Source organism: Salminus brasiliensis, chromosome 5 (genome assembly GCF_030463535.1).
Source record: "Salminus brasiliensis chromosome 5, fSalBra1.hap2, whole genome shotgun sequence".
NCBI classification, from domain to species: Eukaryota; Metazoa; Chordata; class Actinopteri; order Characiformes; family Bryconidae; genus Salminus; species Salminus brasiliensis.
In genome coordinates this window covers 23,844,978-23,857,439 of record NC_132882.1, presented here as the reverse complement: position 1 = coordinate 23,857,439, position 12,462 = coordinate 23,844,978, and the positions used below count along the sequence as shown (strand labels likewise).

Here is a 12,462-nt window from a genome sequence, read left to right as displayed (position 1 = left end):
ATATTAAAGTTAAGAGTCCTGCTCATTTTTTGAGAGGCTTTTTCTTCTGACGTCAGAGTCACAGGACGTTTAAAACGTCGTGCGTCCGGGCTGACGTCTTTTACACTACTTTTATTATTTTTTATCCCAAAACACACACCCAAAAAAATACCGATTTCTGACATGGAAATGATGAATCGCTCGCAAGCGCCGCAATGTGCTCCACACCAAGCGACGATCGCGCGGCTTTAAGTGAGTGAGGAAAGCGCGCGCGTTTCTGCAAACCAGAGAGGGTTTATTTTTTATTTATTTTTTTAGTGCAGCTTGTGCCATGCCACTGGTGCGCTGCGTCCCGTGAACGAGCTGCTGTGCTTTTCCCCCGCTTTTCTTTTCCTCTTCTCTCCCTTTCTCTTTCTTTCTTTCTCTCTCTCTCTCTCTGTCTCTCTCACTCTTCTCTCGCGCTCTCCCTCTCTCCCCTCTCCCTCTCTCTCTCTCTCTTTCTCTTTATTTCGCTCCCTGGACCCTGCCATGTCCTACCCACAGTTTGGATACCCTTACTCGTCTGCGCCACAGGTAAGACCCGTCCCGGGACGCTTTTCGCTGCGGTTCCCGTGCGCGTTCGTCACCACCCGTGCGCTCGTTGCGCGTTTTTGGTGGGCGCGGTTGAAGGGTGGGAGAGGGTTAGCAGGGTGGGTAAGCCTGTGGATGGGTTGGAGCGTGTCTGGCTTGGTTGACAGTTTTCCGCGTGGCACGTCTGGGTGTTTTGGAGGGGACGATGTGCGCTCCGGTGCAGGAGGGAGAAGAAGTGGTGGGCTTTTTTTTTTTCTTCGTTTTTGGCAATGTTCCACAAATACAGTGTCCTTGGGGGACTGGAGAGTGCACGTTGCCAAAAAATAGAAGAAAAAAAACAGCATGTTTTATTGCTCTCGTTGAGACATGCGCGAGCACCCGAAGGAAGACGATGTTTCGAGCAAAGTTTGCAAAATCTGCAGTGTTGGAGTCGTTGTTGGAGTTTTCAGACCTTAATGAACACTGTTTGCGTTAAGTCGTTAAATTATCCAGAGGGTTTTTATGTGCAGTGTCCAAAAAAAAAAAAAACCCAAAAAACAACAACAACAACAACAACAACAACAACAAAAAAACGTTTTTTAAGTTTTTTTTTTATATATTTCGTTTTTTAAACGTGAAGCATGTCTTAAAGTTCTACATGTTTGTTTATATGTTGCACAGCCAATTCTTCAGTGTTGAGTTTATCTGCGTCCACCTGGACCTCAGTGAAGACTGTAAATCTTAATGCCTTAATCAATCACTGTGTAGGTTTCCATTCATCACTGTAGGCTTTAATCCAATACTGTACAAGTGTTTATTAAATGCTGGGGACTTCACTGTGCACTCCCACACAGACGGATATGAAAAATGTTAAAGCTTCTGTTAAAAGAAGAATCATCTTCTAATGAACAGTAAATATGTAATTTCTTACAGTTTAACTATAGTTTATGTTTTGAGTTTATGTTTATTCCTAGGGTTTATTTCCTCAGACAGGGATTAAGCCTAGTCCTGGACTATACAGCACTTTAAGCGATGAGTCTCTATTAAAAAGAAAATTGGCCCTTAGTTGTTTGTGTCCTCCAGTACTGTTTAGGCATATACACTCACACACACACACACACACACACACCTATATATATATATATATATATATATATATATATATATATATAGGTACACACACACACACCTATATATATATATATATATATATATATATATATATATATATATATATATATAGGTGTGTGTGTGTAAAATACAGCATAGTAAAACCATCAGTGTAATACTGGAGCTCATAATCAGCACTGTAGTTGTGCGCTATACACTCTACAACTTTTATTTTCTTCTTTAAATTTGTAAACACACTTTTGCCTTATCTTATCTCTCTCCCTCTTTCTCTCTCTCTCTCTCTCTCTCTCTCTCTCTCTCTCCCTCTCTCTCTCTCCCTCTCCCTCTCTCTCTTTCTCTCTCTTTCCCTGCCACACCAGTTCCTCATGACCACCAGCTCCCTGACTTCTTGCTGCGAGTCGAGCTCCAGGTCTGTGCCGGACACAGGCATGGCCGCCTCGGCACAGCCTCCAGTCTACTGCCCCGTGTATGAGAGCAGGCTGCTGGCCACTGCCCGGCATGAGCTGGTCTACGGCAGCCCATACACCAGTGGTCAGGGCTACGGCAATTACGTCGCTTACGGCACAGACGCCTCTGCTTTTTATTCACTGGTGAGTGTCTTGTTATATTTTGTGATTTTTATTTGAAGCAAGACTTCTGTTTTTGTTCCTCTTGAGCAACGCAGCTGATTTCTTACACACAGAAATTGAACTTTGTCATTAAAAACTAATAAAGCATAAAACTGCATAGCATTCCAGCAGCAAATAATTAACTATAACTGTAGATATACAGAGTTATAGAGTGATGCATGTTGGGTTTGATTGCAGGGAGCATTTGACACAAAGGATGGGACGGCCTCTGCGCATGCGGGGATCACCCAGGCTGCTACCTACTACCCCTATGACCCCACCCTGGGGCAGTACCAGTATGACAGGTATTGAATATTGGCCTTCATTACTTGGATTGGCAATTGCCAATTAACATGAGCAAGACTAGGCTGATTCACCCCAAAGGCAGTATTGATTGAATAATATTCCAAAAATATTAAATGCACTTTTTTATAATGCTATTATATTATGTTCATAAGTTCTAACAGCACAAAATAACACTCGTAGTTCAGTTCAATTTTGGCCAATTTTTGGAGTTTAACACTTATTATTAGAAGTTGGCTTTGACGTAATTCAAGTAAAAAAATATTTGATATTATATTTCTTGCTTAAAAGAATGTTGGATGTTGTAACATCTTAACTTAAAAATAGACAACCAGAAAGGATTTCTGACCATTTCAGTGGAATATACTTTACTGTGGTCAATCTAGCGATTTCTACGGTCACTTTAGTTCACTTTAGCATCATAAATGGGAAATATCATTTATTCCACATTTGCTTTTAACCCACATGGAGGAGAATGACTATAGAAGTTGGCAGTTTAAATGTTTATTTTATGGACCTCCCTCAGGGCCATATGCTCGGTAGATGGAGTATGGAGTGTGGAGCATGAGAAATCCATTTGCTATGTCCCTCTGAAGGCTTGCTTACCAGTGAATTGTTCTTCTACTGTAGATACGGCTCCATGGATGGAGGGACCAGGAGGAAAAACGCCACTCGAGAGACCACCAGCACACTGAAGGCCTGGCTTCAGGAGCACAGAAAAAACCCCTATCCCACCAAGGGTGAGAAAATCATGCTGGCCATCATCACCAAGATGACCCTCACCCAGGTCTCCACATGGTTTGCTAATGCCAGGAGAAGACTCAAGAAGGAGAACAAGATGACCTGGCCACCAAGGAACAAGTGCTCAGATGAGAAGAGATATGGAGAAGATGAGGAAGGCTCACAGGAGGATCAAATCAAAAGTGAAACAAATGATGACGGTCAGTTTCAGGTCCTTGCATCGATGCCTATATAACTAAATGTAATTTCTGACACACTGTTTTTTCATGACGTTTATAACAACTGAACCTTTCTTGTTTATTCTTTGCCAGAGAGCAGAGGTCGAGATGATAAGGACCTTCAGCTAAGTGACCTGGACGACTTTGACGCCATCGAGTCGGAAAGCTCAGAGTGTGAGCTGAAGCATCAATTCCACATGAACGCACACCTGGCCACCACCGAGCACCTCAAGGACACTTCCATGAAATTGTCCATTGGACCCTCGCTGGAAGGGGACCGCGACCTGGCCAAGAGCTGCTTGAAAACAGCTGAAGACCTGGAGCACGACCCAGCAGGTGACATCCGGCAGACCAAAACCTGCTTTCAGCAAGGCCATCAACTGCTGGACAACAAACCTCGTATCTGGTCGCTGGCCCAGACTGCCACCTCATTGAACCAGACAGAGTATCCGTCCTGCATGCTTAGATGCCAGCCAGCCATGGCCTCTTCCCCCGAGGCCTCATCGCCCACCAGTGGCCTGGACAGGCAGCAGGACTCCCCGGTCACAACCCTCAGAAACTGGGTGGACGGGGTTTTTCATGACCCCCTGTTTAGACACAGCACTTTGAACCAGTCGCACACAAATACGTCAGTTTCTTGGACCACGACCAAAGGCTCCATCCTCGAGACGGGTGCACCAGAGCGCACGGCAGGAGGCAATGGGATAAAAGGACACACCATTGCTTTGCAGCATCAAGAGGCCAATAAGGATAACATGGCTTTCCCCAAAGCAATTAACAAAATGTTTTGCTCCTAACCCACCAGATTCAGAAAACAAAGGAACGACAGACACTAAACAAGACGGGTTAAGAATATGGTACAGTGACAGCTGATGAGAAAAAAAAAAGTTGAACTGTTTGGACGGACGCGAAAAGCTATTTGACAGTTTTTTAAAAACAAAAATATATATATATTTGCTTGGTCATGGGGAATTGTATGTAGTAATTGTTCTATTGACATTTCACTTTTGATGGGATCTGTTTACTAATATATATATATATGTTTCTATTTTTTCTCCTTCCTCTGTCGAACAGCGCACGTTAAAATGATGTAAATGTACAACTGGAAGTTTACATTTTAAAAAAGAAAACAGGTTTACAGATTTGTTTTATTTATTTATTTATTTATTTTCCTTTGGCATGCATATGTTGATAGTCTTTATGGGACATTTTCTTTCAAACTCCGTCATAAACTGGATGACTTGCGTGTCACTGTTGAAACAAAAAAGAAAAGAAAAAAAATCTCACACAAGTAGCCTACACACAAGTTTCCTTCAGACCTGGGGACTGTTTTAAATTTGTTCACCATAATAAAGGGTCGATTATAATAAAGCGAGACTGGTCCTTGTGTGATGGATGGAGGGCAGGAGCTGTCCGTGGTGCTGAAATCGTCCGGGCACTGACGGGCTTTCTGCTCTCGCCTTGTCCCTTTATCATGATCTCAGTTTAGACACAAATAAGGAACTGTCCTATTTTGCAATGCACTGGATGTACATTTGCAAATATTATTTTATGCAAAATGTTTTTTTTCATTATCTTCATTATTTAAAGTGTAATATTAAAGTGACAGTTTGAAGTTTAACGTTACATTTGAAATGTGACCTAAATGTGAAAATGCAACAGATATGATGTTTATTTGGCCATGACAACAAAAATAAGTCTGGAATTTGTATTTTCAAAAAAAAAAATTGCACAATACAATTCTTCAACTGTTTATGCTTAGAATTGCCCTCTGTATTGAGTTTGTAATAGCAGTCAATCACTTTGTATGTGTAGAGGAGCAGTAAGGATGGGCCTCATTAACCCAGGTAATTGGGATGTAGTCTGTCATATCTCACCTCAACTTATCGATTACTTCACTCTGGCTGATAATATTATCGAAAAACATCAAATCCCCCTCACTGATGCCTCTGTCAAAGAGCCAGAGTTTTCCAGGTCAGGTTGATGATACTGGCTTACAGCGGAGATCATTGGAAGCGATTTTTTTCCCCCTGACATTTAACCCCTTAATTTCTGGAGGCTCTCGTTCTTCTGCAGCCTTGCCGTCAGTGGGAGACTTTGTTCCCCCCACCTGGGGCATGTCTGGGAGTGAAAAGGGCAAGAGAACGCGAATTAGTTGCTTCAGATAAAAGGGCAAAAACAGGGAGTCCGGGTAGGACTTGACAGTGATGGTAAAATTGTCGTCCCATGGGGGAAAGTGTCCGGCTGGAGGAGTCTCCATAATGAATTCTAATGCCAAAGGCAAAAACGATTGAGATCTTCTCTCCTCTTTGACATAGGGTATTTTCAGTTTGATAAAAAAAAAGAAAGGTGGAACGTGTTTGTTTGCGAAACATGTTAGATTAGATCAAGATCAGATCAAACTACCTTTTTAAATGTATATATTTTAGCCTACACAACAAGCAAAAATAAACAAATAAATAAATATACAAGATTTCTTAGACAGGAATTCTTTAATATTATGACAGAAACTCTTAAGGTGGATAAATAAATATATCCACCTTAAGAGGTGTGTACTTTTCTGGAAAGATCTGTATTAAATCTTTAAAAATACATTATTATTATTATTATTATTATTATTATTTACAGATTATACTTGAATTAAATCTTTACAATATATAACAACAAAAAGTATGGAGTATGGGTGTGTGTGTGTGTGTGTTTGTGTGTGTGTGTGTGTGTGTGTGTGTGTGTGTGTGTGTGTGTGTGTGTCTGTCTGTGTGTGTGTGTGCAAGAGAGAGAGAGATGGGGTCTGCACAGAGCCTAAATCATTCAGCCGTGCCAAATTCAACCACACAGTGGATGGGGAATGCTAAATTAACAACGCCTTTTTACATAGGGGCCAAATAAAACTGTAATCAGCGGCGCGTTACTTTTCATTAAGCGAGTTTGACAGCAGCACCATTCAGCCTCGACGTGGGAGAGCAGGGGCCGGGCAAATAAACTGCTCTCCAACCCGGAGTCATAAGATAATTCCTAAAGCTCCATTAACAACTCTTAGCCTCGGGAAATGGGCTCCCTGAGAACATCTCCAGATCTAAAAGCTTTATCGACCTGCGCAAACCTCCACTGATGGTTTCCTTGTTTTGTTTTTTTTTCCTCCTTTTTTCCCCCTCCATTTATTTAATTTATTTATTTCTGTTCAACTTAAGGGACAGGGACGTCTGGTGGTGGTAATAGACTTCGACACAACACATTAACTGGCGAAGGAGAAACAGGGCGAGTAAAGAGGAGGATTTAAAGCTTTAAGCAACCAATTAAAGGCTCTTTTAGGTCACTTTGGACCAGCTTGTGCGGCCACATGAATATAGACTTGAATGCATAATTGTAGGTCTATAAAGATGACTGATGCATGCTGTGATTAAAGACATCTATCTTATTGTTTCCCATTCTTGGTTATTTATCGGCCCTGTGCTGCATACTGTTGCTGTCAAGATTAAAACCAATATTTAGTCACTACTTCTTTTTTTTTACATTTTCTATTTCAAATATATTTTATATGGAAATCATTCTTTACATAGTGTAAAATTATGTGTTTCAAGATGATTGAACCAATAGAAGTGTTCCAGAATTACACAGAAACAAATCTAGCCACTTTAAACATACATTAAAGTCAATATTGAATTAAGAGTGTTTAGCCCAGAATTGTGGTTGCAGTATCATGCAGCTACTACCTCTCCTTACCTTAATCTGCCAGTGCTAAAGCTGTTTTTCTTTTTTTAACTATTCACCATGTGGTTGAAATTTTGAGATAAATGTGGAAAACCTGTATAGGAGACCAAATAGGAATCAAAAATACACTGTTCACCAATACACTGAATAGCCTTGGTTAAAGGTTTTATTTATATTGTTTTTCACAACAATAATTCAAGCAGCTTCCCAGACCTCTAATGATCAGGCTGAGGAAATACTCCCCAAGAGCATGAAGAAGAAACACTGAGGGGCCAAGGTTATGTTGTTATTGTTAAAATTCTCTTGAAGAAAAACACAGTTTGGTTGGAATGAAGGGGGAAAAGTGAAGAGTGGAAGGTGGAAGGAGATGTCTTACACATAACTCAGCTGAACACAGTGACTTGCATTCATTGCCTTGTGTATTTGCACATCATTACCAACTCAGGCCCCATGTTCACAGCTCAGGCCAAATTATCAGCATGCATTTGGTCTTAATTAATCTGTGGGAAAGCTAATTAATAAAAAAGCAATTACCTACTTTTGCGCAGGCCTGGCTGTGAAACGCTGACGCAGCGATTAGGCTGAACATTTCCTTCTGTTAATGACATTACAGCCATCCACAAACATGCCTTGATACGACAGGAAAGTATCTGTGAAAGGACACAGAGCATATTTTGTTCTTCACACATTAGACCAAGACCTGACTGGACTATCAGCAGACACTGTTGCTGCAGTGGTATGTGTGTGTTGTCAGGTCTGTGAGTGAGGATTTTATTTTACTTTATTTTGTTTATTTAACTTTGATTTGATTTCCTTGTTGAAGGACAATAAGAATAATTTTCTATAATATCATTAATGGATACTTATTTACAATTTCACTGGTGATATTTTCCTAAGAAACAAATTTCAAACATGTACGCATTAGCTTTCAACCATAACTTTCTTCAAGATTTGACTGGTATTGTGTAAATGGTGTGTTATCATGCATGTATAATGGCACAATTATTCTGGAAAGCTTTAGAAAGCTAGGTTTCACATGAAAACCAGGCAAGAATATCAATATCAACTGCCACTCTTGTGATGACCATTATAACACTACGTGGCCCATTCTCCTCTGACATTTCCAATAGGTTGAAATGTAAACAAATATTACTTTTCCGACTCTGCTGATGCATATAGATTACGAGCTACTCCTGAAGGTTCAATGACCCTTCCCTCTTTCTTTTCAATACACCACACATAATGTTAAATAATGATATACAAAGCAAACCAAATGATCTGTTTAGCCCTGTATTTGGCTGCTGCAACTCTTACACCAGTCGATAATAATAATATCAAAAAAAAAAAAAAATGACATGCAAAAAGCCATTCGTGTTTTCCGGCGGGTGCGAGATTGCATTTAAATGCCATTAAAGTTCAGGGGATCTGCTAGTGTAATGCACGGTGGCGGGGGTCACTGCAAGCTTATCGATGCCAGGCACTCCTTTGGTCACCAAGAACAGTGAATGGAGGTGAGATATGAGGAGAAGATGGAAGTGGAGAGGTTTTTCCACACTGGCAGGTGTTACCCACCTCTCTTCTAACCATTGTGGTCAGCTGCAGGGGTCAGAAAGGCTAGAGATTTCAGCACCCTGTTGACTCTGTTGACTGGGAGACACTCTAGACACTCAAGGGGAGCTAAAAACAGGCCGAGGGCTGAGAGTGTGAGGAAGTCTTAGCGTCTGTGTGTGAGGAAAATGTACAGGAGGTGTATGCTGTGGGGAAGCCTTCATTTGCCCATGGGGTCAACAGTGTGGAAACAATATTATTCACTTTATGTGCTAATAAACTGTATGGCATTCTCAGCACTGGCATGGTGAAAATGTGATGACAACTATTTTCCTCTCTGTTTCTGAATTTGAGTTTTCTTGTTTTAGCAAATTTTTATTATCAACTAAAATATTTTTCATTTTAAGGACTAATATTATATCAGATAAAGATTTAAAAATAGCTAAATTAATAGTTCCAAACAATGAAACCCCCATGTTACATCAAGGACTGCTTCTGCTCTATAACCTGCATGCTTGGAAAAGTGTCTTTATATATCTACACTTTTTACAAAACCATTTGTCCAAAATAACTGATGAAACTTTGTGCAACATAAGATCATATTGGTTTTGCCAGCGTTGATGCTTCTCAAACAACAAAAGCTAGATAGAAGTAAATATACATGTATCATCAGTGCTGTTAAGGACAGAGTCAGAGTGTTTGCATAAGATAATCAGGACTTAGTAACACCCCTTATGGCAGAAATCACAGCTTGCAAGTTCTTTCTTTGTAGACAGTTCAAAGTCTTTCAGCACTTGAAGTTGGAATATTTTCCTACTCTTCATTGATGAAGGCAATTGTAAAACTTAGAAACTGCAAATAAAAGCCTCTGTTTGACTGCAAGGGACCTTCAGGTAGTGGTGCACTGCATCAGCATCAGAAGTCTGTAAAGGAACAGCTTAACAAACTTGATGTACTTTGGGAACAAATGCTGTGGATTGACATGGGGTGAATTGATCATGCTTTGGACATGTGTTACAGCCAGTGCATAAAATAAGATGAAGAGAAGTCACTTTTATAACAGGATAAAGATTCGAAACACACCTCAAAAACCGCAATGGATTACTCCAAGAGACACAATCTTTGGAAGTTTGTAAGCTCTATAATGTTAAATTTGAGTTACGAGCCGAATCCTGCTCTTTGTTTATTAAATGATGGTGAAGCCTTCACAGTATTCAAGCCTTCACAAATTCAATAAATATGTGATCACAACAAAAAGAAGCACAAGTTAAAAGTTCTGCCTTGGCCCCTCACAATCCCCTGACAAAAACATCAACAACAATCTGTGGACAGACTGGTCCTACAAAAGGTGTTAACCAGCTGTAATACTTGTCAACAAAGAAGATGCCATTATTGTCACTGTATTTATGCATTCATACAATATAAAGCTGGTGTCGGAGCACAGAGTCAGCCATGCTATGGTGTCCAAAGAGCAGAAGAGTTATGGGCCTTGCTCAAGGCCCCAACCGTGGCAGCTTAGTGAACCCAGGAATCAAACCCACAATTCTCTGATCAATAAGTCAGTGCTCTAAGGGGGTTGTTACTAAGTACTGACCATGCAGTGTTCCAAAACTTTTGCCTCAAAATGTTTTCTTATTTTTATTTTAAAACTATAAAAGATGAAAACAAAAAAGTGATCTTGCTTAAATTGTTAAAGAAATGTTTCATCTTTCAGTGTATTCCTTTTAGGAATCAGGTCATCTTTTCCTCACTTAGCTGCTCACAGTAACAGAACTTTTGGCCAGGGGTGCTCAAACTAATAGAGATTTTTACTTGTTATTATTGATGTTAAACCTGTTTTATTCTAAATAGCTCAAAGGTAATTAATGTATTTTTTAAAGTATTTTTTTTCTGTTCATATCAAGCTATGAAGGGGAAACAAAAGATAGACTTTGATATGCTGTCTAAGCTTTCTATTAAAAAAAAGATGTTTATGAATGTTGTATAAATAATATTTTAATTACTTTTAATTCAAATTAATGTGTTTAAGAAAGCTAGCAATCAAACCTGGATTGGCAGTGTTATGATAGCCAGTTCTGATAGCTGGTGATAATAAACAAACAAACAAATAAAGAAAAATCATAAAGATTATTGGTCTTTGTAAAATTAATGTGGCTGTGTTTCAGACAAGGGACAATGAGGTTCATGCAGACTCATCTGTTCTTGCTGTTTTGTATTTTAACATTCTTTCTGTCACATGCACATTATCATAATTTGAAGTTAATGCCTAAAATCTGTCTAGCTTGAATGTGTAGTTTGAGGAACAGTGATAGGACACATTTTTATTCTAATTTATTCAAATTTATTCTGGTTCTGTGGGGGATTTATTTATTTTATTTTTTTCAGGGTCCCTTGTCGCAGACATTTTGAGAACCCAAGTTTCTACAGCATTTAAAAAACAAGTAAATGATCCCTTATCCTTTATGTACTAGATAGAACACTCTCTACTTAGAGTTTAAAATAGGACCTCCTGAGTCAGTTGTCACACTGCTGTGACAGGAGGAGGAGGAGGCTTCCCCCATTCTTTTTTCTTTATGGGGTCCCACATACATCGTCACTGCCTCATCAGTGGTTCCAACCTCTGAGCCTACTGTTCAGTCAGTGACCCTGGGACTTCAGTCCTGCCTAAGGCTCCAGAGCCCCCTCCCTTGCATGTGACCTCTGGGTCTTCTGACTTCTGTCCTGCCTAAGGCTCCTGAGCCCCCTCCCCTGTCTGTGACCTCTGGAAGCCTAAGGCTTCCAAGCATCCAGTCCTGCATCTGACCTCCAGGACTTCTGCTCTGCTCAAGACTCCTCCTAGAGAAGTGGGCATCCAATGCTTGCAATCAAGACTAGTCGCCCAATGCCTGTCCTCAGGGTGCCACCCTGTGTTATGGACAGAACTGGCTATGCAGTACTGGCATCTTCTATCATCGTACCACCTGAAGCCACTTCTTTAGTGGTGACTCAGAGACTCAGCAGCCTAAAGCATGTGGAAAAACTCCCCACTATTGACTACTGTCGCCAAGTCAACCTGTATTGTAATAAATCAAATTTAACCAAAGTTTGAATTTTAATTTCTATCATAAAATAAAGATGATAGATTTGATTAACAATATCTAATGAGTTCACTGAAAATGCATATGCCAACAATGTTCATCAAAAGTTGGCTAAACGTATCTAAAAGCTCGTTGGACAATGTCAGCATGTGGGAAATTACCTGGCAGTGTGCCCACACTGTAAACCCTGTAAGTTTACTTAAATCATTTGAGATCATTTGTTTCCTTAAGTTAGATTTTCAAAACTCAGGTTTCTCCAGTAATTTGTAATACTGACTTGAGTCGAACAAATGCATATTTAAGTTAAACAGACAAACTGTAAGTGTTATGTAGCTTAAAATCTGACAAGACAAGTCCAAATAAGTTTATTTGACTTAAAACTTGAAGGTTTGTTGAACAAGAAAAGTTGAATGTACTTAAGGTCCTCAACATTTTATTTTAATGCTGATCTATCAAAAACTTACATCATAATCCTCTGGTAGCACAAGAATGAACACTGTAGTACACAGCCAGCATAGAGTTACACTCAACATCACAGAAAATGGGTACTTGCTCTAACTTAATACAGCACTGAGTCCAAGCAAACAATCATTGTAC

The 12,462-nt window shown here is 39.9% G+C and overlaps 1 protein-coding gene across 1 annotated transcript; it reads left to right on the top strand.

The window, feature by feature from the left end:
* Nucleotides 1-507: 507 nt before the first annotated feature.
* On the top strand, nt 508-4,326 carry irx4a (iroquois homeobox 4a). Its single transcript, XM_072678865.1, has 5 exons — nt 508-552; nt 2,019-2,249; nt 2,466-2,572; nt 3,201-3,511; nt 3,623-4,326. Exons 1-5 carry the CDS (start codon nt 508-510, stop codon nt 4,324-4,326), a joined length of 1,398 nt encoding a protein of 465 aa, XP_072534966.1.
* Nucleotides 4,327-12,462: the final 8,136 nt, after the last annotated feature.